Consider the following 27,022-nt stretch of genomic DNA (forward strand, 5'->3'; position numbering starts at 1 on the left):
TGGGACAGCTCGCGTGTGACTTGTTTTGCTTCCGAGACACCTCTTGATGCATCCGACGTGATGGATCCCCCCCTCCCCACCACAGGGCGAGTAGCGGACGATGATGCATTCGAGTCGTTTGAGGTGGAGGGCCAATGAGGAGACTGGCCGCCTGGTCACGCCCATTCACCCTTTGAGGGGACAGGTTGCCGCGTCTTCTACATCTACATCTACATCTACATGGATACTCTGCAGATCACATTTAAGGGCCTGGCAGAGGTTTCATCGAACCACCTTCACAATTCTTTATTATTCCGATCTCGTATAGCACGCAGAAAGAACGAACACCTACATACGGGCGCTGATTTCCCTTATTTTATATTCGTGATCGTTCCTCCATATGTAAGTCGGTGTCAGAAAATATTATCGCATTCGGAGGAGAAAGTCGGTGATTGAAATTTCGTGAGAAGTTTCTGTCACAACGAAGAACGCCTTTCTTTTAATGATGTCCATCCTAAATCCTGTTTCATTTCTGTGACTCTCCCATATTTCGCGATAATACGAAACATGCTGCCTTTATTTGAACTTTTTCGATATACTCCATTGGTCTATCTGGTAAGGATCCAACACCGCGCAACAATATTCTAAAAGAGGACGGACAAGCGTAGTGTAGGCAGTATCCTTAGTAGGTCTGTTACATTATCTAAGTGTTCTGCCAATGAAACGCAGTCTTTGGTTAGCCTTCCCCACAATATTTTCTACACATTCCTTGCAATTTCAATTGTTCGTAATTGTAATACCTAGGTATGTAATTGAATTTACTACTTTTGGAATTGGACTCATTTATCGTGCAACCGAAGTTTAATGTGTTTCTTTTAGCACTCATGTGGATGACCTCAGTTTTTGAGGTCAACTGCCACTTTTCCCACCATTCTGAAATTTCTTCTAATTCGTTTTGCAGTTTGTATCGATCTTATGATGACTTTATCAGTCGATAAACGACAGCGTCATATGCAAACAACCGAAGACGGATGTCTCCCAAATCGTTTATATTGATAAGGAGCAGCAAAGGGCCTATAATACTACCTTGGGGAACGCCAGAAGTGATTTCCGATTTGCACGATAAATTTCCGGCATTTACAACGAACTGTGACCTCTCTGACAGGAAATCACAGATCCAGCCACATAACTGAGACGTTATTCCATAAGGACGCAATTCCACTACAAGCCGTTTGTGTGTTACAGTATCAAAAGCCTTCCGGAAATCCAGAAATACAGGATGAGAAACTTAATTTTGGTGGCAATGCAATGTCGTTTGAGATGTTGCACTACACTCACACATTGTGGGAATCTGAACCATAAATAATTCTAGCGCTGTCATGAAACGCAACTGACATATAATAAAATTAAATCTGTTCCGTAGGATCTCCTCATTTGAAGTAGCTCACTTTACAGAATAAAGCATTACACGACCAGTGCTGTTGATTCCCTCGGCCGTGAAGACCAATTACCACACAGTGCTACCATGAGTAGTAGTAGCTCTAAGGGAGTAAATATTCCCCCTTTTATAATATCTGTTCTATTCATTTAGAATATAACCTTACATCTGCATCTAAACCCGCAAACTATGTGGCGGAATTATCATGTTTTACACTTTCTATTACGTTTTCTACTAGTATAACCGAAAAAGAACATATGCTTACCTCCATGTTCATTTGTTTTATTCTTATTTTAACTTCACTGGCATTTCACTACAAACGTGAGGGACGAAGTAATAGTACTTATATAATTCGATAATTTTAAAAGTAATATTCTCTAAGATACACGACACTTAGAGCGTTTGGCATTGGAATTGGATAGGCACCCTCTCGACCCTCTTTAGTTCCTCTATGAATTCCATCACAGCTACAGAATGGCGATCAATACCCAGTAATCGGATGACCGATATTTTTAGAAGACAACACTTTACACTCGAGTAGTAAGATTTCAATGAATCGCAATGGGCCATCGGGTACACACAAAACTCTTTATACTTGTGATATACCTTTTCACGTCAAATCGTTGTGGATGTATATTCCTAATTTACAACATATTTTTTTTTTAAATGCTGTTTTGTATTCTAACTGAGGAATCATGGGAAGCGCTTATGTGTTTTATACATGAAGGTGTGCTGAGTAGTTAGACCCCCAATATGTTTTTGCAAAAGGTCTTAAGACCTTCAAAATAAAACAAACGTTACTAACATTCTACATCAATATTATTCGTATTTATTTCTCAACATAGTCAGTCTGGTGACGAACACAATTCTCCGAACGAGAGACCTGTTTGTTGATTCCGTCACTATGGGAAATTTGAGGTAAGATCTTATGGGGCCAAACTGCTGAGGTCATCGATCTTTAAGCTTACACACTACTTAATCTAACTTAAATTAACTTACGCTAAGGACAACACTCACACCCATGCCCAAGGGAGAATTCGAACCTCCGACGGAAGCAGCCGCGAGTTCCTTGACAAGACGCCTCGCGCGGCCCTTCACTATAGAGTATGTCTTGACAGACCACTACCTCACCTCTCATTGCACTGCACTGCTTCATGACTATCAAAGTCATCGACGGTGGTCTTTAAGTTCTGGAAACATGAAAATCGTATGCAGTCAAGTCCGGACTTTGTCGAGGATGTTCGATGGGTCGTGCGGTAGCGTTCTCGCTTCTCGCGCCGGGGTTCCCGGGTTCGATTCCCGGCGGGGTCAGTGATATTCTGTGCCTTGTCATGACTGGGTGTTTTGTGACGTCTTTAGGTTAGTTATGCTTAAGTAGTTCTAAGTTCTATGCGACTGATGACCATAGATGTTAAGTCCTACAGTGCTCAGACCCATTTCAACCTATTTGATGACCGATGATAGTGAAACCATGACGTCGGTTTGTGCGGATGCTGAAGGGGAGAGTGCTCTTTTGTGTTCGAACTCGACTCCAACACTGTTTCACTCTCAGCGACGTGATTAGGCTACACACCGCCAAGTTACGCGCTACAATTCCGAGCCCCCTAGTGGCAGACGACTGCAGATACGCACGCATGGTGAATAATGTATTTTTTAACAAGCATTAAGAGTTTTTACATAAAGATTTGGCAAAGGCATTACTTTTCAGCACGCCCTTGTACAAAGTAAATTAGTGTCTTATGTGGAGTAGTGGTTTTATACATACCGCGTGATTCTTTTAACAGGTGGCCTGGACGCGATGTCGGAGAACGTACCCTGGTCAGATACTGGGCTGTGGATAAATGCTCGTGTTCTTGCGCTTGCTGGTATGTGGAGACCGCCATGGATCCAGCCAAAGTGGTACCTACTGTACAGAGCATGGGTGCTCTTCACGCTCTTCAGCTTCCTCGTCGCTCAGATTCAGGCCCTCTGGCACTTCTGGGGAAACATTGACAAAGTCACCCATGACACATGTCTTATGATTAGCATAATTCTAAGTCTAATAAAATTCTTTAGTTTCGTTTTCAGACAAGAAGAATTTTTTCGCATGGTGCACAGAATAGACGGTATCAGCGCGGAACAAAAGAAAACTGGCGATTCAGAAACGATCTCTATCCTCGACGCGTCGTACAGATCTGCGAGAGCTGTCACGCTGTACATGACTTTTCTGGGAGGGTCTATGCCCGGTGTCTGGGCTACAATTCCCAGTATCATGCGGAAGCTCGGCGTATTTCCACCGGAGAGGGAACTTCCTGCCACGGCCTGGTACTCCAGCAGGGACACGCAGACACCTTACTACGAAATGCTCAGCACACTGCAGTACTTCAGTATGCAGTACAGTTTCTTCACTGCAGTGGGTCCAGACTTGCTTTTTGTATCCATGATAATTCACGCAGCTGGTCAACTGGAGGTTCTCAACGCTAGACTGAGACGTGTTGGGAAAATGAATGGAAACCGCAGCACCAGCAGTAGTAAACAGCAGAAGACAGAGGAGGAACTTTCGCTCGAAGTTTCCAGTGGCGAGGTGATGTGGAAAAATCTCTGCAGTTGCATCGAGCACCATAAGGATATCATAGAGTGAGTAAGCATTGCAAGGCAAATGTTAAAGGTCACTTTTGATAAAATATATAGTCGCAAAATGTCTAAGTGTTTAAACCGCATTCATTATGAGGATAAGTCTATAAAGAAATGAGCAAATATTGTCCTACATTCTGCGTTAGATTGCTTTTTCCATTTACAGGTTAATTAAAGAAATCGAAAGGCTTGTGAGCAAAACAGTCCTCCTTCAGTTCATGGGAGCTACTGTCATTATTTGCGTCACACTCTACCAAAGTTCTACGGTATGTTCTATGTCCATCAATCGCTCAAATCAGTTTTATTTTTGTCTTCGATACTCACATCACTGCACGTGGCACACATTTGTATATTATTGACTGAATTTCCTGTTGTAATTTTTGTATATCGTTCCATTTATAGAATACCGAGAACATTGCAGCGCTCTTGATGTTGCAAGGATACTTAGGACTCATCATGTACGAAGTATTCATGTATTGCTGGTACGCTGAAGATATATTATATCAGGTAAGTCACTACAATCGGTTTATAGATACGGTTCTTTCTGTCTAGCATAAGATTTTCATTCTTTGTAAGCTTTCTTTCATTTTAAAGGACAAAAAGAAAGGTACCACTCAGAAACGTAGTCATAATGTTTTTTGAGTAAATATTAAATTTCATTTCCGAAGATACAGATAAAACTGTTTAACGTTATCTTTATTCATGTGGACATAAATTATGACGTAAAATTGTTTCTTGCCTGAGATATTTCCAAGTAGTAATTAATATTCGATTACTTTGCTGTTGATTTGAGCTGATCGTTTGAAGCAAAAGAAAGCGTAGGGGACGTTATGGTCAGACGTTCGCCAATCAAAACTTCCTTCAAGAAGTTTCCTGTGATGGCGAACGCATTGATGAGCTAAAAAATTATATCGCTTTCTCAATACTATATTGATCCCCCTTTGACGACAATGCACCAGCGGCTGTAAGTAGCACGGATTCTAAAGCTCCATCGTACGTTTCAAGATACATTAGGCTCGGTATGTCCATCACAGGTCACGCAGTTTTCCTGAAGTATGCGTCAGATCTATGGCGACGTGCTCGCACCCAATATTGTCCGACATATGTTCAATCTCATTCATGTCAGAAAAATTTCGTGGCCAACAGGCGAACATGACATCACCATCTGGCTCCTCAGACCACTGTAACACGATTCTGTACTCGTGACACGGACAGTCGTCCTTCTAGACGATGCCATCGCTGTCGGGCATGAGAAAAGGCATGAAGCGATGCAGCTGGATCGCAGTAATGTTCATGAAGTCTAAAACCGTCACGGCGCATTAGATTCCTGCCGCAGGTCCTGTGGAAGCCCAGCTGAATATTCACTATATCATAATACTGCCGCCACTGAGTTCCATCCACTGCGCGTAGAATATGTTGATCAGCGATTCTGCTGGTTGACAGACTATATTAGCTCGAACATCGACTTGTACCAAGACAGATGATTCATCCTAACAGGCGGCACATTTCCATTGGTCTATGTTCTATGCCCACTGACATCGTAACTGACGTTGTAGTAGAACCAACATGTGATCACGTAGAGGACCTCTGCTGGGAATCACCATGTTTGTTTAACAATGTCCACTGAACGACATGCTCCGAAATACTTGTGCCGGAAAGCTGGTAGTGTGCGTGCAGAATCGACGCACTGCTCAGAGTGCAGGGTGCACACAGAGAACGCAGGTTAGCAAGCTATTCAAGACCCAACAGTCCCATTACCAGTACAGTGTCGTGTGTGTCCCGTTAGCTGTGCAGATTTTCTCACAGGTTCTTACAAAATTTGTTCATTAAAAATATTGACTTGTATGTTGCTTACAGCTGTATGTGGCAGATTCATGGTGAAGAATCTATCATTTTCTTAGTGGTCATAGTAGTAGTAGTAGTAGTAGTAGTAGTAGTAATAGTAGTAGAGGGGTTTTGAGCGCACGGCAGCAAGGTCTTCAGCGCCCTTTCAGGAACTTGGTGAGACTGGTGTCAAGAAAAATCACGGAGCACGAATATAAAACGGAACAGAAAACATGGGTAACAATCGTTGAAAAACATGTGCTCACCCACACCAAAGCGTGGGATGAAGCAGAGCGTCAGCAGTAAAATATGGACAACACAGGAAGAAAATGATAGAGGAAGTTAAAACAATGTAGCAGATGGAAGTGGCAGGCTGACCGCAAGGAAAAAAGGGGAGGAGTCAGCCCCTCTGCAATACACTAAAACCTCCAGCCTAAAAGTTTAGGCCAGAGTCCAGGCACATCACAAAACTTAAAAACCCTAGACACACACATCTCATCATTAGCTAAAACAGAAGGCAGATCCCCATCAACCTGTGCTTCTGCCCCTGCATCACGGTATAAAATGCAGTCTGTTAAAATGTGCCGGACAGAGATGTGCACACCACAAACATCACAAAACGGTGGATCCTCCCGCCGTAATAAAAACCTATGTGTGAGAGGACAGTGCCCGATCTGAAGACGTGTGAGGGCCACCTCCTCCCGCCTGAGCAACCGGCAGGAGGAACGCCACGGCCGAGTGGCTGACTTTATCAACCGCAGTTTATTGGCCGTCACCGCCAGACATTCGTCCTCCCACAACTCCATGCACTTCCTGTGGAGTGCAGCCATGACTGACTGCAAGGGAATAGTACGCAGGACCACATCCTGCTCTCTGCAGGCCCCCTTGGCAGCCTGATCGGCCTGTTCATTGCCCCATATGCCGAGACATGACAAGGCACCCAGCAGAAGGATACTTCTGTACCCCGCCGTTGGAGCTAGTACAGTTGGTCATGTATCAGCTGGACCATCTCCTCAGTCGGGTACAGGTTCTGCAGTGAATGTAAGGCACTAAGAGAATCGGAGCAGAGAAGAAATCGATCGCCCCGAACACGATTCATCTGCTCCAGTGCCTCCAGGATCGCGTGGAGCTCCGCTCCGAAAACGGTATATTCAGCAGGGAGGCGAATCCGGGTAACTTGTTCAGGGAACACTACAGAACAGCCAAGGAAATTCTCCTGTTTGGAGCCATCTGTGAACACGACAGTGAAACCGTGTTGCACATCCAAAATGTTAAAAAACAGAAATTGGAATGTAAAATCTGGTGTGCCATCTTTCTTAAAATTAGTCAAATCTAAAATAAGTTTGGGGCTACGGAGGAGCCAAGGTGGAGATCTGCTCCAACCGTGACGCAAAACACGAAGACCAGCCATAGACATCACATCGCGAATAACATAGGGCTGCGTCGCACGTTGCCGGTTATGAAATAACTGTGCCAGAGGAGGCTGAACAACGGTATGGTATCCATGGGTGTATGGTGTGGACAAAGTTTTATACGCCTGGCGCACCGTAAGTAGCCGTCGCCGCATAGGAAGTGGCGGTTCACCAGCCTCTGCACAGAGGCTTGGTATGGGGCTAGTTCGGAATGCCCCAGTGGCCAACCGAAGCCCTTCATGGTGCACAACGTCCAACATCTGTAAGTAAGAAGGCCTCGCAGACCCATACACCGTGCACCCATAATCGAGCCGAGATCGCACAAACGCCCTGTAAAACTGGAGCAGACAAGTCCTGTCAGCTCCCCATGTACAGTGGCTAAGACACTTTAAAATACTTAAAGCCTTAAGTGACCGTCGTTTCAGATCTTTAAGATGAGACAACTACGTGAGCTACGAGTCAAAAATGAGTCCCAGAAACCTCACCGTGTCTTTAAAAGTAAGAATAGTGTCCCTCATCCGCAACTCAGGAAAGGTTAAAATCGAACGAGAAAGGTTAAAAATAACACACAAAGACTTCTCGGTGGAAAACTTAAAACCACTCTTCATCGCCCAGTCATCCAAACGTCTAACCGTAAGTTGCAACTGACGAGTTGTCGTTGCAAGGCTTGAAGAAGAGCAAAACAAGAGAAATCATCCACAAACAAAGAACACTGGAAAGAACTTTTCACTATGGAAGTAATTCTATTAATAGCGATGGCAAAGAGAATCACACTTGAAACGCTACCCTGAGGGACACCGTTCTCCTGCTCAAAGCGATCAGACAGGACGTCACCAATTCGTTATCTAAAATATCGTGGCGAGAGGAAAGACTGAATAAAAAGAGGAAGACAACCACGAAAACCCCATTCGTGAAGTTGTTCCAGGATGAGACGCCTCCGAGTGGTATCGTAGGCCTTCTCAATGTCGAAAAATACACCTAGAAGGTGATGACGGCGTAGGAAGGCTTGTTGTATAGCCGCCTCCAGGAGCACAAGGTTATCCAAGGTGGAACGAAACCTCCTGAACCCACACTGAAAGCGACTAAGGAGTTGCCGGGATTCTAACATCCAGACAAGGCGGCGGTTGACCATCCGCTCCAAGGTCTTCCCTATGCAACTATTGAGGGCAACACTACGGTAGCTACTCGGGCTCGTGCGGTCTTTCCCAGGTTTTAAAATAGGAATTAAAACTGCCTCACGCGACGCGTCACGAAAGTTATCCGACGCCCAAACTGCATTAAAAAGTGCGAGGAGGATTTCTTTGTTGCGCAATGTGAGGTGCCATAGCATACTGTAATGGATCCTGTCGTGACCAGGGGATGTGTCACGAGCTCCAGACAATGCAGAATCCAGCTCCCAAATAGAAAATTGGCAATTGTAAACTTCATGAGAGGTGGACTGGAAGTCCAGACTACATCTCTCAGCAACGGCCCTATGGCGCTGGAAACCTAGATCCTTACTGGTTGTTGCAGTAACTATGGCAAAATACGCTGCCATAGTCTGGGAAATGTCTCGCGGATCCGTGTGGAGAGTGCCGTTATTCATTACAGCAGCTATGGGGCACCTCCCTCCTGTGCCAGAAATTCTCCTGATGGTCTCCCACACAATGGAACTTTTGGTGGAACGATTTATGGTGTTCAGGAACTGTTGCCATGACCACCTCTTGCTCTCACGAATAATGCGGCGACACCTTGCCCTCGCCACCCGAAATACTGCAAGATTCTCAGCAGTCGGCCGAGACTTGAACCGACGCAGAGTCGCACGCCTGGTCCTGATTGCAGAGCGGAATTCTGCACTCCACCAAGGCACAGGTGGCCTCTTCCGGGGGAAGGATGCTGCAGCGGCGTGGTGGACCGTTTCGGTAATATGATCCACCCACACCTCAACAGTCGCACAGTGGTCGAATTGGGAGAACTGGCTATAAAGTGTCCAGTCAGCTCCACTGAGCACCCATTGTGGTGGCCTCCTTTCGGCGCCCACGCCATCTGGCAGGTGAATCCATATTGGGAAATGATCACTGCCATGCAAGTCAGCGACCACTTCCCAGTGAGCGCTGGTGGCAAGAGCTGGAGAGCAAAGCGAGAGATCAGTGGCAGAGAACGACCCAGTCGCTGTGCAGAAATGAGTACTCTGTCCTGTATTGAGCAAGTAGGCACAGGATTGCTCTACCCCTGGGGCAGGAAATTGCAGAGCCCCAAAGCACATTGTGGGCATTAAAATCACCACAAATAATGAATGGTTGGGGGAGCTGTGTAAGAAGGTCGGTGAGGGCCACTTCATCAAGTGCGTCATGTGGGGGCAACTAAAGTGAACAGACAGTCAATGGATGACGTACGTGCACGGACACAGCGACAGCATGTAAAGACGTCATAAGCGAGAGAGGCGAGGAGTGGTAGTCCGTCCTGACGAAAATACCTACACCTCCTCTAGCTCACTCTCCTCGCAGGTCGTCCTTTTTGTGGAGTGTCTAGCCTCGCAGCTCAGGGGAGTATGAGGGATGGAAATAAGTCTCCTGGAGACAGAGACACAGTGGCCTACCCTGAGAGAGTAGACAAAATTCCTCCACATGCGTCCTGAACCCCTGCAAGTTCCACTGAAGTATGGGAGCCATCTATGTTGGGGGTAGCACCTTCATCCTGCCTCTCCGACGGGGCGGGGAGACCGCAGCAGGTGGAGGGGCAGGTGTGGGGCGAGATGATTGCCCCACACATACGTCGTATTCCATCAACTCTGGGGTAAGAGTCAGATGAAGCCTCACGTAAAACAACACCCGCATGGTCAGACGGTTTCCCACGGGGTTTGACCCGGTGTTGCTGCTGTACAGGAGCTTTCTATGGTTTGGTGGGCTTTGGGGGAGCTGATGTGGGAGTGGTAATTGGCGCACTGGGCTTTGGAACAGCCTCAGCTGTTGGAGGCGCCAGGGGCTGGCCCAAGTTCACCATTGTACTCCTGTCTGCCGTTCGAGTAGGGGCGACTGGCTCTGAAACACTGGCTGCGTTGCAAGTGCACTGACGGCTGCAGGTGTTAGTGCCAACACTCACCACCTCGGCCTGTGTTGAGGCATCGACTTTTGGATTAGGCTTTTGAACCAGGGATGCGAAAGATGTAGTAAATGTGGGAGGTTGCATCGACTTATAGATCTATTTCGCCTCACCATAGGAGATACGCTTGGATGTTTTGATTTCCTGGACTTTGCGTTCCTCTAAAAATATTCGGCAGTCCCTACTCCAAACAGGGTGTTTCCCAGAGCAATGAATACATTTAGCCGGAGACGAGCAACCAACTCCTTCATGAGCAGCCTTACCACAGTTTCCACAAGTCGCTTCGCCTTTACATCGTAAGGTGGTATGCCCAAAACGCTGGCATTTAAAACAGCGCATTAGGATCGGGAAATAAGGCCTCACACTAAGGCGACGGAAGCCAGCTTTAACATGTTCAGTAATTTTGTGCTACTGAAGGTCAGAATAAAGGAGTCGGATTTGACAAGATTGACATCAACCCTCTTCATGATGTGTTAGACATCAACGATACCTTCCGGAGCCAACTCACGTTGCAGTTCGTCCTTGGGAATGTCAACTAGAACTCGCCATGGCACAACACCTTTGCTGTAGTTCAAGGTGCTGTGCAGTTAAGTGTATATGGCATACTCTCCAAGGCATTTAGCAGCTTGCAGGTTAGTTGCTTGCTGGGAAGTGGAAGTTCCCACTAGCAAGGTCCCATTACGTATGCGCTTCACCGATTTTAAGGAGCCACAGATGCCCTCCAATCCCTTTTGTATATAGAAGGGCGAAACTTTCTCGAAACTACCCTCCTTCCGTTTCACGATGAGAAACACATTCGGATTACCAGAATGCTTTCTGTTACCTAAGACTGGACTTGTCAAAGAAGTGCCGGAGTCAGGGGGACTGACTGCACGAGCCCTCTTAAGAGACTGGGTGTTAGAACCTTCCAGTGGCTCACCCTTTCCGCTGGGAAGAAGAAAAGGGGATTTCGAAGGATCCATCTCGGTCCCACGAGCAGCTAGGGAACTAGAAGTCCACATAGACAGAGCCCCGCGTGCCTAGGTAAGCCTTATACACCTGAGGTGCGGCAGGTTCCCCAGAGGTTGTCTGCTAACGACTGTTCTACCTCAACAGTCATGCATCTCATCAGCGTGCAGCACACCTTGAGATTGAGGGGTTGTATATAGAGGTTTATTCCATCCTCGCGATCCGGGCGGCCAAGCCAAGATCCCCACTCCCTGAGACACACAACATTCCACCGCCGTGCCGCACGGTGGTCGCTGAAGTATGCCCAGAGCTTACGGTGACAGAGGACTGGCGGCGCTTACCAGTCCCCAGCGCAGGAACCCCGGGGTCGCCAAGCTAGTGGTCATAGTTATTGTGATACCTCACATTTTAGTAAGACTGCACGAAATTCTCAATACTTGCAATGCAAAAGAAGGGTCGCCATTAATTTGCGTTTGGTACATACTAGACTATACGTTTATGTGTATGATATGTATAAACTATTTTGAATTTTTCTTTGTAGAGGCTCAATATCTGCCTCCAGTCTCTGGAAAATGGATTTTGTCTAGCACATTCACTTTCCATCGCACCTGCTCAGGATGAAATATTCGTAATATTTATTATATCTCAAACTATTCGAGGTACCGAAGAGAGATTTTGGCAAATGACAGCACGCAAAGAGGAGTGTAAGTTGCCAAACTTCTAGAACTTTCTTAACCAAGGCGTGATAGCAGGAGCTACTTTTTCACTTTTTTGGAACGCATACAGCAATTTTGTTTAAGTTATCCACACGTAATGGAAAGGTAATTTGCTAGCATGAAAATAAACATAAAATTTCTTGTCTTATGTTACAGAAAACTAATACAGTCGGCTTTTCTGTTAGCTATTGAAACCTCTGGTAGCCAGACCCTTTGATATGACCCACTGTTTCAGTTATTTGAGTTTGTGCAAATTATACCGTGTTTTGAAAAAAGAAACAAAATTAAACCTTTCAAAATGGGAAACGTAGCTACTGCTCAGAAACAATGATGCCTATTCGAATAAGAACAGTCATACAGTTCAGACAAAAATAAACCACTAGTTCTGTTTTAATTTTGACGACAGGATTTTTTCGTGTTGTTCATGTGAGAAATATATATTACTTTCTAAGCAGTTCTGTACGAAACTTTTGTTGCTATAGCAGTTCTCAGTGAAGTGGTAAACTTCTTCATCTGAAGTATCGTTTACAGAATGAAATTTTTTGCTCTACAGCGGCGAGTGCGTTGATGTTAAATTTCCTGGAAGATTAAAATTGTGCAGGACCGTGACTCGAACTCGGGACCTATTCATTTCGTTGGCAAGTGCTCAGCCGACATTACTGCAAGTTTCGCTGAACTTCTGTGACGTTTGGAAGGTAGGAGATGAGGTAGTGACGGAGATATGGCTGTGAGGAGAAGCTATGTGCTCTACTTGAGTAGCTCACTCGGTAGAACACTTGCTGCGAAAACCAAGGGGTCGAGTTCGAGTCTCGGCTGAGCACACACTTTTAATCGACTAGGATGTTTGACTTCAGTGCACAGCTAGCTGTAGAGTGAAAATTTCAGACTTAAGACATCAAAATTTTATTAAGATGAAGTTCACTTCTGCACTCTTAATGGGGCTAGAAACAAAAAAAAATGTGCCCTAAATACTGTGAATTATTTTTCTAATACTCAGACGAAGAACGGGAAGAAAATCCTTTCCACTCCAGTCGTTCACTATTGTAAATAAGATGGGTTATAGGATTCTGCCAAAGTTTCAACAGAATTAGCGATTTATCTTTGTCTGAATTATTAACGTCTTCTCATTTGAACAAACATCATCATTTAAGAGTACTGGACAGAAGTCGCAGCATTTTGGTACATTAGTGGAAATGATCCCAAGGCGCTACATACCATACAAACAAAACCCACAGTTCCTGTACGCGATTTACACTCCTGGAAATGGAAAAAAGAACACATTGACACCGGTGTGTCAGACCCACCATACTTGCTCCGGACACTGCGAGAGGGCTGTACAAGCAATGATCACACGCACGGCACAGCAGACACACCAGGAACCGCGGTGTTGGCCGTCGAATGGCGCTAGCTGCGCAGCATTTGTGCACCGCCGCCGTCAGTGTCAGCCAGTTTGCCGTGGCATACGGAGCTCCATCGCAGTCTTAAACACTGGTAGCATGCCGCGACAGCGTGGACGTGAACCGTTTGTGCAGTTGACGGACTCTGAACGAGGGCGTATAGTGGGCATGCGGGAGGCCGGGTGGACGTACCGCCGAATTGCTCAACACGTGGGGCGTGAGGTCTCCACAGTACATCGTTGTTGTCGCCAGTGGTCGGCGGAAGGTGCACGTGCCCGTCGACCTGGGACCAGACCGCAGCGACGCACGGATGCACGCCAAGACCGTAGGATCCTACGCAGTGCCGTAGGGGACCGCACCGCCATTTCCCAGCAAATTAGGGACACTGTTGCTCCTGGGGTATCAGCGAGGACCATTCCCAACCGTCTCCATGAAGCTGGGCTACGGTCTCGCACACCGTTAGGCCGTCTTCCGCTCACGCCCCAACATCGTGCAGCCCGCCTCCAGTGGTGTTGCGACAGGCGTGAATGGAGGGACGAATGGAGACGTGTCGTCCTCAGCGATGAGTGTCGCTTCTGCCTTGGTGCCAATGATGGTCGTATGCGTTTTTGGCGCCGTGCAGGTGAGCGCCACAATCAGGACTGCATACGACCGAGGCACACAGGGCCAACACCCGGCATCATGGTGTGGGGAGCGATCACCTACACTGGCCGTACACCTCTGGTGATCGTCGAGGGGACACTGAATAGTGCACGGTAAATCCAAACCGTCATCGAACCCATCGTTCTACCATTCCTAGAGCGGCAAGGGAACTTGCTGTTCCAACAGGACAATGCACGTCCGCATGTATCCCGTGCCACCCAACGTGCTCTAGAAGGTGTAAGTCAAGTATCCTGGCCAGCAAGATCTCCGGATCTGTCCCCCATTGAGCATGTTTGGGACTGGATGAAGCGTCGTCTCACGCGGTCTGCACGTCCAGCACGAACGCTGGTCCAACTGAGGCGCCAGGTGGAAATGGCATGGCAAGCCGTTCCACAGGACTACATCCAGCATCTTTACGATCGTCTCCATGGGAGAATAGCAGCCTGCATTGCTGCGAAAGGTGGATATACACTGTACTATTGCGGACATTGTGCATGCTCTGTTGCCTGTGTCTATGTTCCTGTGGTTCTGTTAATGTGATCATGTGATGTATCTGACCCCAGGAATGTGTCAATAAAGTTTCCCCTTCCTGGGACAATGAATTCACGGTGTTCTTATTTCAATTTCCAGGAGTGTATTTCAAAAATGTGTTGTACTATTACTAAATTACAGAGGTTTTAAGCTCCGATAATTCGTTATGTACTATCACGACGAAAATAATTCCTGGGTGATATCATACAAGTCTTCAGCTATTTTTTGAGAGTCACCAGTTTTCCGAGTAATGTAAAACCAGAAACGACTCTGCATATGAAAACAACGTAATTATTACTAGATACGACATTAAAAGTCCACTTTATAAGTAAACTTGCCTTACAATTTATTATCTGATGTGTCAACCATTTCGTTTTAGACATCTGTACTGCTTTAGTGGCCTCTTCTATCATCATCTTCTATTTAATTCAATTGAACGTAGCGATTACTGATACAATTACACTCTTATTAACATGAACACGCAAATTTACAAACTACACGCTTGATGTCTCAGAATGAATAGTGTCCAATAAATATCTAGCTGTCAGATGATACGTTACTCTTACCCCGTTCGCTCCCTTATGGTCTTCCTCCGAAGTTCTTCATACACTCGCAGGAATGAATATGAAAACTTGTAGACACATCCAAACGTAATAACAATTAAGAAAATTTTATATACACATATCCCTACGAATCACGTAATATTGTGACGGAAGGCGTGCGAGCAAGCCACTGTATGAAACACGTAGCTCACTTCTTTGCAGAACTCCCGACTTGCTGACTCCGCCTACTCATGCGGCTGGCCTGGCGCACCTCTAAAGCTGCAGCGAGCGTTGGTGGTCGTCATCTGTAGGACGCAGAAGCCACTCGGATTGACGGCCGGAAAATTCTACTACGTATCGCGAGAGACGTTTGTCCGGGTAAGTGCAGCAGGGTAACCGAGCTGTAAAAGTGGTTATATTAACGTAAGAATGCAAAACACATTTAAAGTACACTACTGGCCATTAAAATTGTTACTCCAAAAAGAAATGCATATGATAAACGGGTATTCATTGGACATATATATTACACTAGAACTGACATGTGATTACATTTTCACGCAATTCGGGTGCATAGATCCTGAGAAATCAGTACCCAGAACAACCACCTCTGGCCGTAATAACGGCCTTGATACGCCTGGGCATTGAGTCAAACAGAGCTTGGATGGCGTGTACAGGTACAGCTGTCCATGCAGCTTCAACACAATAACACAGTTCATCAAGAATAGTGACCGGCGTATTGTGACGAGCCAGTTGCTCGGCCACCATTGACCACACGTTTTAAATTGGTGAGAGATCTGGAGAATGTGCTGGCCAGAACAGAAGTCGAACATTTTCTGTATTCACAAAGGCCCGTACAGGACCTGCAACATGTGGTTGCACATTATCCTGCTGAAATATACGGTTTCGAAGGGATCGAATGAAGAGTAAAGCCACAGGTCGTAATACATCTGAAATGTAACGTCCACTGTTCAAAGTGCCGTCAATGCGAACAAGAGGTGACCGATACGTGTAACCAATGGTACCCCATACCACCACGACGGGTGATACGACAGTATGGCGCTGACGAATATACGCTTCCAATGTGAGTTCACCGCGATGTCGCCAAACACGGATGCGACCACCATAATGCTTCAAACAGAACCTCGATTTACCCAAAAAAATGACGTATCGCCATTCGTGCACCCAGGTTCATCGTTGAGTGCACCATCGCAGGCGCTCCTGTCTGTGATGCTGCGTCAAAGGTAACCGCAGCCATGGTCTCCAGCTGATAATCCATGCTGCTGCAAACGTCATCGAACTGTTCGTGCAGATGGTTGTTGTCTTGCAAACGTCCCCATCTGTTGACTCAGGGATCGAGATGTGGCTGCACGATCCGTCACAGCAATGCAAATAAGATGCCTGTCATGTCGATTGCTAGTGATACGTGGCCGTTGGGATCCAGCACGGCGTTCCGTATTACCCTCCTGAACCCATCGATTCCATATTCTGCTAACAGTCATTGGATCTCGACCAACGCGAGCAGCAATGTCGCGATACGATAAACCGCAATCGCGGTAGGCTACAATCAGTCCTTTATCAAAGTCGGAAACGTGATGGTACGCATTTCTCCTCCTTACACGAGGCATCACAACAACGTTTCACCAGGTAATGCAGGTCAGCTGCTGCTTGTGTCTGAGAAATCGGTTGGAAACTTTCCACGTGACAGCACGTTCTAGTTGTCGCCACCGGCGCCAACCCTGTGTGAATGGTCTGAAAAGCTTATTTGCATATCAAAGCATCTACTACCTGTCGGTTAAATTTCGCGTCTGCAGCACGTCATCTTCATTGTGTAGCAATTTTAATGGCCAGTAGTGTAAGATCAAATTGTCGTTCGTAAACAACATGATAGCTGTGCACAAACTCCGATTTTTTTCACCTCGTTTTCTTTACGGACAGTGCTTCGATGTAGCAACACTGCTGCATTAATTAGAGGTAAAACTCATATTAGGTGATTTTAAAACTGTGTGATGTACGAACATTTGAACCTGTCTCTCTCTCTTTGGCAGAGAGTGTACTACTTCAGAGCGAAACTTACTGACTGGCTCAAGACTTAATGTTTGCCGTGTTGATTCCATAGAACTCCCGCGAGCTGGATAATCCTTAATGCAGATGGTATCAGATAATGGCCATGCGATTTGATGTCGAAACCTGATTCAACATATCGGTATTTTCAGCAGGCCAGATTACTTAGTACTAGAGGAGTACAGTAGGATCGTTTAAGGGATATTCACTCTTACTTCATTCCGTCGCAGCCATCGGGTAGTTTTTTACTTTTTACGTCGTTATACTTCTGACGCGGTGCCCCAAGTATTCCTAACCAGATCATAGTAGCACTTGCTGCTTGGGTCTTCAATTGTTTGTTGGATGTAGTCCAGTGTTTTGTCCTATTATATTTACACTCTACAACCCCCTCTAGTTCCCTTGGACATTATTTCCTCATGTTACAACACATGTCCTATATTTCTGTCCCTTTTTCTTGTCATTGAAACTTGGTATAAAATCCGAACAAATTCTGGTCGTATGTAAAGTACATAAGAGGCAAGACGCAGTCAATACCTTCGCTGCACAGTGCCGATGGTACTGTTACCGACGACTGTGCCGCTAAAGCGGAGTTATTGAACGCAGTTTTCCGAAATTTCTTCACCAGGTAAGACGAATGGAATATTCCAGAATCTGAAACACGAACAGCTGCTAGCATCTGTTTCTTAGACGTAGGCATCTTAGAGGGTTGCGAAGCAACTCAAATCGCTTGATACGGGCTAGTCTTCAGGTCCAGATTGTATACCGATTAGGTTCCTTTCAGATTACGCTAGGCCGGCCGAAGTGGCCGTGTGGTTCTAATCGCTGTAGTCTGGAACCGAGCGACCGCTACGGTAACAGGTTCGAATCCTGCCTCGGGCATGGATGTGTGTGCTGTCCTTACTTTAGTTCGGTTTAATTAGTTCGAAGTTCTAGGCGACTGATGACCTCAGAAGTTAAGTCGAATAGTTCTCAGAGTCATTTGAACCATTTGAGCGAGATTACGCTAATGCATAGCACCCTACTTAGCAATCATATACAACCGCTCGCTCACCGATAGATCTGTACCTACAGATTGGAAAATTGCGCAGGTAGCACCAGTGTTTAAGAAGAGTAGTTGGAGTAATCCATCGAACTACAGACCTATATCATTGACGTCGGTTTGCAGTAGGGTTTTGGAGCATATTCTGTACTCAAACATTATGAATCACCTCGAAGGGAACGATCTATTGATACGTAATCAGCATGGTTTCAGAAAATGTTGTGGTTGGCAGGAGAGCCAACACCGTGTTACTAGAGGAGGCCGAAATGCACGCGTTTTAGCTCACGCAGGCTGGCGTGAGATCTGAAACATGACAAGGGAATTAGAATTTAGAAAAACGGACGTCGCTGGTGGAATACTTAACTTTAATCCATTAATGACGAACGTCACTCTTGACATTACATGATTCACAGTATCAATAGTAACTGATAATGGCGCCTTGCTAGGTCGTAGCAAATGACGTAGCTGAAGGCTATGCTACCTATCGTCTCGGCAAATGAGAGCGTATTTTGTCAGTGAACCATCGCTAGCAAAGTCGGCTGTACAACTGGAGCGAGTGCTAGGAAGTCTCTCTAGACCTGCCGTGTGGCGGCGCTCGGTCTGCAATCACTGATAGTGGCGACACGCGGGTCCGACGTATACTACCGGACCGCGGCCGATTTAAAGGCTACCACGTAGCAAGTGTGGTGTCTGGCGGTGACACCACATTCCTCCCACGCAAATCGGCCTACGGTTGTGGCATAAGGCTTCCCCCCGCCGTGGGGAGGACACCATGTTGACGTATGCGACGAGGTGGGGAGCCTAACAACAGGTGAGGCTGTGCCACCCGTACCCTGCCATTCGGACCGCGGGGAGCTAGGAAACGCCTGAAAACCTGCTCCAGGGACGCCCCCAAAACCAGATACATAGCGCGTCCGAGGCAGCGAAGAATGCGCCCTTCGAGCCTACGCCGTGAACCTCGGCAGTGGCGATAGTACACAACGTCGCCTGGAGCAAATGCAGGTGTCTGCCGCTGCACAGGTACCTCATGCGACGGATGTAGCAAAGTTATCAAGGGTCGATGATGACGACCGTGGAGCAACTCACCCGGCGAGCGACGATCTCGGGCTTGAGAGCGATACGAGGACAAAAAGAGCAATAACGCGTCCTCCCGAGAATGCGACTCTTTCAACTTCAACATCTGTGACTTGAAAGTCCTGACCAATCGTTCAGCGGCACCGTTTGACTGTGGCGTAAACGCCGCGGACGTCAGATGTTGAATACCATTGGTCTTTCAGAATGACTAAAATTCTGCGGACATGAATTGTGGGCCATTGTCGGAAACAATAGTCTATGGAAAACCTTCAGTGCAAAAGATAGCGGATAACGCTTGGATGGTGGCAGATGACGCCGTGGAAGACATCCGGACAACAAAAGGAAAATTACCGAATGAATCTACCACAACAAACCATCAACCATTCCAGAATGGACCAGCAAAATCGATGTGTAAGCGTTGCCAAGGAGAAGTGGCTTTTGGCCATGCAAAGAATTTCCGTGGTGGTGCTGACTGTTGTTCGGCACACACGATGCAAGAAGAGCACATATTCATAATCGCGGCATCGATTCCCAACCAAGTACAGTGCTGACGAACGTGTTGTTTCATTCTCACTATACCCTAATGTCCTTGGTGGAGAAGCTGTAAGACAGAGAACTGTAACGATCGTGGTACCACGACCCTGGACTGATCATTATCAGAAAGCAACAGCAAAACACCACGTCGTACAAAAAGTCTCTCCTTGTGAGGAAAAAATCGGTGAACCAACGGGTCCCCGATCCGTGACTTGGACAAGGGCCATTGCGTAGCAACAAAACGCAGAATGGGAGCAAGGACAGGGTCGGCAGCTGTATCTGTAGCTACACGACGAAAATCAATCGGAAACGATTCGACCACATCATCGGTTTCCGCATCAATGAACATGAGAGCAAGTTCGGAGGAATCGATTGCCCTATCCTCAGCAACAGGCCAGAGGAAAAACGCATCGGTGTTTCCGTGCTTAGCAGTGGACCGATACAAGATATCGTAGCCGTACTGCGTGAGGAAAATAGACCAGCGAATGAATTTCTGAGCTGTTCGTGGAGGTACAGGCTTGGTCGGAAGAAAAAGCGATGTCAAAGGTTTGTGACCTGTGATTATGGTAAAGTGACGACCATACAAGAAATCATGAAACTTTGTAACACCAAATACGAGAGCCAATGCGTCTTTCTCGATCTGTGAATAATTTCTTTGAGCAGACGAGAGCAATTTGGACGCTAAGGCAATAGGGCGATCGTGCGATCCATCTTTGTTCGTAAGCACAGCACCGATCCCGAAATCCGATGCATCCACCATCAACAAGAGGGGCTTCTGGGGATCGAATGGCGTAAGGCAAGTACTTGAAAGCAACGCCGATTTCAACTGGCGAAAGGCGCATTCGCATTCCGTCGTCGTCGTCCAGACGAACGGAACACCCTTACGGCGTAAGCGATGAAGTGGAGCTGAAATGGAAGAGGCAAGTAGCACATATTTATTGTAATACGTAATTTTTCCAAGCACACTCTGTAGCTGCTTCAAATTCGGTGGCGAAGGCAAGTCTTGTATGGCACGGAGGTGCGTGGGCCTAGGATGTATGCCTTGGGCATTGATTACATGTCCCATGTATGGTAAGTCCCGAGCAAGAAACACACATTTGTCCTTCCGCAAGCGAAGACCATTTTGTCGCAAGACCTGAAATAATGTTCTGATATTGGCCAAATGTTCTTCTTCCGTCTTTCCAGAGATCACAATATCGTTCAGATAATTTGCTGCAGTAGGGACCGACGCAAAAAACAGTTTGTAGATATTGCTGAAACAATGCAGGGGCGGATGCACACCCGAATGGCAGTCGTTTGAATCGATACAAACCAAGATGCGTGTTAACCACCAAAACGCGCTGGGATTCTTTGTCCACCGGTATTTGCAAGTACGCATCTGCTAGGTCCAACTTCGAAAAATATTTACCCGGGCACAGTTTGTCAAAAAGAACTTCCGGTAGGAGTAAAGGAAAAGTTGCAATCACTAGTTGTGGATTCACTGTTGCCTTGAAGTCCACACATAGTCTCAACTTTCCGGAAGGTTTTGGTAAAATTACTAAGGGTGATGCCCAGAGAGAAGAAGCCTGCACACGTTCAATTACATCTTGTGATTCCAAATCGTGTTATGTTTTTGCGACCTCATCACGCAATGCGTGGGGAACATTGCGGGCTCTGAAAAATTTTGGTTGCGCGTTTACTTTCAGTTGAAAATGTGCTTTATAGTTCTTAGAACAACCGAGGCCCGGTGCAAAAATGTCTGCAAATTCTTCACATAGACGAGAAACACTGTCTGAAGGTACAGTCTGGTTTACTGATAGGACCTTATTTACTATAGACAAGTTAAACAACTGAAATAAATCGAAACCAAACAAGTTCACTGCAGAAGAAGAACGAAAGACTTAAAATGACACAAGAAGGCTGCACTATCCTAACACAGAGATGACTTGACCTGAATAGCTAGTTAACATTTGCGGCACGCAACGGAGTTGTGCCCAGCAGTTTGTAAGTGTCTTGATTGATCAGTGAGACTGCAGCTCCTGTATCGAGCTGGAATTGTATCACCCTTCCGTTAATGTCCAAGTCCACAAAAAGTTTATTGTCCTGCTGACGACAAGAGCGACTGTCTCGTGCAACGTGAACTGACACTGGTACATAATCACTTTAAACTTAACGGGAGTTCCGGCGATGTCGACGCACACTATTTTTGGGACGAACACAGTCACTGTTAGAGAGAGTGGCACTGGGCGGAGTGGAATGAACTACATGAATTTCCATGGGCGAAGTTTCGCGAGACTGAGTATCCTTGGTTCGATTCCGATTCCGGCGCGAAGTAAAGGGCCTGGAACAGGTTTGAGCTTCCGATCTGAGCTTTTTCTGGCAAACACTCTGAATATGTCCTTTTTTATTACAATAAAAGCAAATAGCTTGGCGTGACGGGCAATTCTCACGCGAATGTTTAGCAGCACACCGCGGACATGATTTGATCACTGCATTTGCATGCCGGCGCGGCACACGTGGCTGAGAGCCTGGCGGCAGCGGCGCAGCAGGGCGCGAGGGCTGTTTACTGGTCCGTGCAGCTCGCCCAGCGGGCCCGTTAACCTGACACACTGCTGGCGAAGTTTCAAATAGTTCCTGAGCAAAGTCAAGTGTGTCCTGCCGATCCAATATGTCCATCACTTGTTGAAGGGAGGGATTTACTAGTTTCAAAATCTGTTCCTTATACGAACATCAAAAACGTTCTGTGCAATTGCATCACGTACCATATTATCTGAAGAAGGAAATCAACATTGACACTCAAAAGCACAATCCCTAGTAAGACCTTGCAAGGTTGCAACCCACTCCCCATTAGTCTGACCTGCCGTACGTTTTGTACGAAAGAAGGTATACCTTTTCGCAACTACATTGACTGATTCTTTGAAATATGCATCTAATGCAGACAAAATTTCTTCGTAGGACACAGTTGCTACGTCGCGTCGGGGAAATAATTTGACTATCACACGGTACGTGGTCACCCCTACTGAAGAATGGAGAAAAGGCTGCCGCTCGTTACCTTGAATTCTGTAGGCGGCGAGATGGAATCCAAATTGGCGTGACCACTCCGTCCAGCTTTCCAGTGCAGCATCAAAAGGACAAAAAGTTGGGGCAACAGCGTGTTGTGGCTGCGTCAGCGGTGGAGCCCGCGGCTACCGCATCGTTTTGCATCGCACGTTGACCCTGGACGAGCTGTCCAAGGGCATTCAGTAAGGCCTGCGTCTGCTGATTCTGTAAGCGATAAAATTCGGACAGTATATCTGGAGATTGTGGCGAAGCCATTACACAAGTAAATGAGGGCAATTTAGAAAAGAACGCGGTTTTGCCTCGTCGCCAATTTTGTGATTGGCAGGAGAGCCAACACCGTGTTACTAGAGGAGGTCGAAATGCACGCGTTTTAGCTCACGCAGGCTGGCGTGAGGTCTGGAACATGACAAGGGAATTAGAATTGAGAAAAACGGACGTCGCTGGTGGAATACTTAACTTTAATCCATTAATGACGAACGTCGCTCTTGATATTACATGATTCACAGTATCAATAGTAACTGATAATGGCGCCTTGCTAGGTCGTAGCAAATGACGTAGCTGAAGGCTATGCTAACTATCGTCTCGGCAAATGAGAGCGTATTTTGTCAGTGAACCATCGCTAGCAAAGTCGGCTGTATAACTGGAGCAAGTGCTAGGAAGTCTCTCTAGACCTGCCGTGTGGCGGCGCTTGGTCTGCAATCACTGATAGTGGCGACACGCGGGTCCGACGTATACTACCGGACCGCGGCCGATTTAAAGGCTACCACGTAGCAAGTGTGGCGTCTGGCGGTGACACCACAGAAAACATCGTTCTTGTGCAATGCAATTCGCACGAAGTAATGGACGCTATCGACAAGGGAGCTCAAGTTGATTCCGTATTTCTAGATTTCCGGAAAGCTTTTGACACCGTAATCAAACTGCGGGCCTATGGGGTACCGTCTCAGTTGTGCGACTGGATTCGTGATTTCCTGTCAGGAAGGTGGCAGTTCGTAGTAATAGACGGCAAATCATCGAGTAAAACTGAAATGATATAAGGTATGCACCCTTGGTCTAGGGGTAGCGTCTTTGATTCATAATCAAAACGTCAATGAATCAGCAATGATCAACGACATGAGGATGCAGAAGGCAATGGAAACCACTGCATTAAAGACACGTAACGTGTATCCGCAGGACATGTGGCCTGTATTTGAAGAAGTGTCATGATGCTCTCTGCATTGGCAAAAGATTCCGGAATAGTCCCCCATTCGGATCTCCTGGAGGGGACTGCTAAGTGGGAGGTTACCATGAGAAATAGATTGAATAATCAACGAAAGGATAATGTTCTACGAGGCGGGGCGTGGAATGTCAGAAGCTTGAACGTGGTAGGGAAACTAGAAAATCTGAAAAGGGAAATGCAAAGGCTCAATCTAGATATAGTAGGGGTCAGTGAAGTGAAGTGGAAGGAAGACAAGGATTTCTGATCAGATGAGTATCGGGTAATATCAACAGCAGCAGAAAATGGTATATACAGGTGTAGGATTCGTTATGAATAGGAAGGTAGGGCACAGGGTGTGTTATTGTGAACAGTTCAGTGACCGGGTTGCTCTAATCAGAATCGACAGCAGACCAACACCGACAACGATAGTTCAGGTATACATGCCGAGGTCGCAAGCTGAAGATGAACAGATAGAGTAAGTGTATGAGGATATTGAAAGGGTAATGCAGTATGTAAAGGGGGACGAAAATCTAATGGTCATGGGTGACTGGAATGCAGTTGTAGGGGAAAGAGTAGAAGAAAAGGTTACAGGAGAATATGGACTTGGGACAAGGAATGAAAGAGGAGAAAGACTAATTGAGTTCTGTGACAAGTTTCAGCTAGTAATAGCGAATACCCTGTTCAAGAATCACAAGAGGAGGAGGTATACTTGGAAAAGGCCGGGAGATACGGGAAGATTTCAATTAGATTACATCATGGTCAGACAGAGATTACGAAATCAGATACTGGATTGTAAGGCGTACCCAGGAGCAGATATAGACTCAGATCACAATATAGTAGTGATGAAGATTTGGCTGAAGTTCAAGACATTAGTCAGGAAGAATCAATACGCTAAGAAGTGGGATACGGAAGTTCTAAGGAATGACGAGATACGTTTGAAGTTCTCTAACGCTATAGATACAGCAATAAGGAATAGCGCAGTATGCAACACAGTTGAAGAGGAATGGACGTTTCTAAAGGGCCATCACAGAAACTGGGAAGGAAAACATAGGTACAAAGAAGGTAGCTGCGAAGAAACCATGGGTAACAGAAGAAATACTTCAGTTGATGGATAAAAGGAGGAAGTACAAAAATGTTCCGGGAAAATCAGGAATACAGAAATACAAGTCGCTGAGGAATGAAATAAATAGGAAGTGCAGGGAAGCTAAGACGAAATGGCTGCATGAAAAATGTGAAGACATCGAAAAAGATATGATTGTCGGAAGAACAAACTCAGCATACGGGAAAGTCGAAACAACCTTTGGTGACATTAAAAGCAACGGTGGTAACATTAAGAGTGGAACGGGAATTCCACTGTTAAATGCAGAGGAGAGAGCAGATAGGTGGAAAGAATACATTGAAAGCCTGTATGAGCGTGAAGATTGGTCTGATATGATAGAAGAAGAAACAGGAGTCGATTTAGAAGAGATAGGGGGTCCAGTATTAGAATCGGAATTTAAAAGAGCTTTGGAGGATTTACGGTCAAATAAGGTAGAAGGGATAGATAACATTTCATCAGAATTTCTAAAATCATTAGGGGAAGTGGCAACAAAACGACTATTCACGTTGGTGTGTAGAATATATGAGTCTGGCGACATACCATCTGACTTTCGGAAAAGCATCATCCACACAATTCCGAAGACGGCAAGAGCTGACAAGTGAGAGAATTATCGCACAATCAGCTTAACAGCTCATGCATCGAAGCTGCTTACAAGAATAATATACAGAAGAATGGAAAAGAAAATTGAGAATGTGCTAGGTGACGATCAGTTTGGCTTTAGGAAAAGTAAAGGCACGAGAGAGACAGTTCTGACGTTACGGCTAATAATGGAAGCAAGGCTAAAGAAAAATCAAGACACGTTCATAGGATTTATCGACCTGGAAAAAGCGTTCGACGGTATAAAATGGTGCAAGCTGTTCGAGATCCTGAAAAAAGTAGGGGTAAGCTATAGGGAGAGACGGGTGATATACAATATGTACAACAACCAAGAGGGAATAATAAGAGTGGACGATCAAGAACGAAGTGCTCGTATTAAGAAGGGAGTAAGACAACGCTGTAGCCTTTCGCCCCTACTCTTCAATCTGTACATCTAGAAAGCAATGATGGAAATAAAAGAAAGGTTCTGGAGTGGAATTAAAATACAAGGTGAAAGGATATCAATGATACGATTCGCTGATGACATTGCCACCCTGAGTGAAAGTGAAGAAGAATTAAATGATCTGCTGAACGGAATGAACAGTCTAATGAGTACACAGTATGGTTTGAGAGTAAATCGGAGAAAGACGAATGTAATGAGAAGTAGTAGAAACGAGAACAGCGAGAAACTTAACATCAGGATTGATGGTAACGAAGTCAATGAAGTTAAGGAATTCTGCTACCTAGGCAGTAAAATAACCAATGACAGACGGAGCAAGGAGGACATCAAAAGCAGACTTGCTATGGCAAAAAAGGCATTTCTGGCCAAGAAAAGTCTACTAATATCAAATACCGGCCTTAATTTGAGGAAGAAATTTATGAGGATGTACGTCTGGAGTACAGCATTGTATGGTAGTGAAACATGGACAGTGGGAAAACCGGAACAGAAGAGAATCGAAGCATTTGAGATGTGGTGCTATAGACGAATGTTGAAAATTAGGTGGACTGATAAGGTAAGGAATGAGAAGGTTCTACGCAGAATCGGAGAGGAAAGGAATATGTGGAAAACACTGATAAGGAGAAGGGACAGGATGATAGGACATCTGCTAAGACATGAGGGAATGACTTCCATGGTACTAGAGGGAGCTGTAGAGGGCAAAAACGGTAGAGGAGGACAGAGATTGGAATACGTCAAGCAAATAATTGAGGACGTAGGTTGCAAGTGCTACTCTGAGATGAAGAGGTTAGCACAGGAAAGGAATTCGTGGCGGGCCGCATAAGA

At 46.0% G+C, this 27,022-nt stretch overlaps 1 protein-coding gene across 1 annotated transcript in view; it reads left to right on the top strand.

The window, feature by feature from the left end:
• The first annotated feature begins 3,215 nt into the window (after positions 1-3,215).
• LOC126282282 (odorant receptor Or2-like) overlaps positions 3,216-27,022 on the top strand; it is a 31,914-nt gene continuing 8,107 nt past the window's right edge. Inside the window, exons 1-4 of the mRNA XM_049981935.1 lie at positions 3,216-4,033; positions 4,197-4,296; positions 4,433-4,537; positions 15,346-15,501. Coding sequence (XP_049837892.1) covers positions 3,216-4,033; positions 4,197-4,296; positions 4,433-4,537; positions 15,346-15,501 — 1,179 coding nt within the window. The remainder of the gene's footprint in view (positions 4,034-4,196; positions 4,297-4,432; positions 4,538-15,345; positions 15,502-27,022) is intronic.

The sequence above is a fragment of the Schistocerca gregaria genome, chromosome 7 (assembly GCF_023897955.1).
Source record: "Schistocerca gregaria isolate iqSchGreg1 chromosome 7, iqSchGreg1.2, whole genome shotgun sequence".
NCBI classification, from domain to species: domain Eukaryota; kingdom Metazoa; phylum Arthropoda; class Insecta; order Orthoptera; family Acrididae; genus Schistocerca; species Schistocerca gregaria.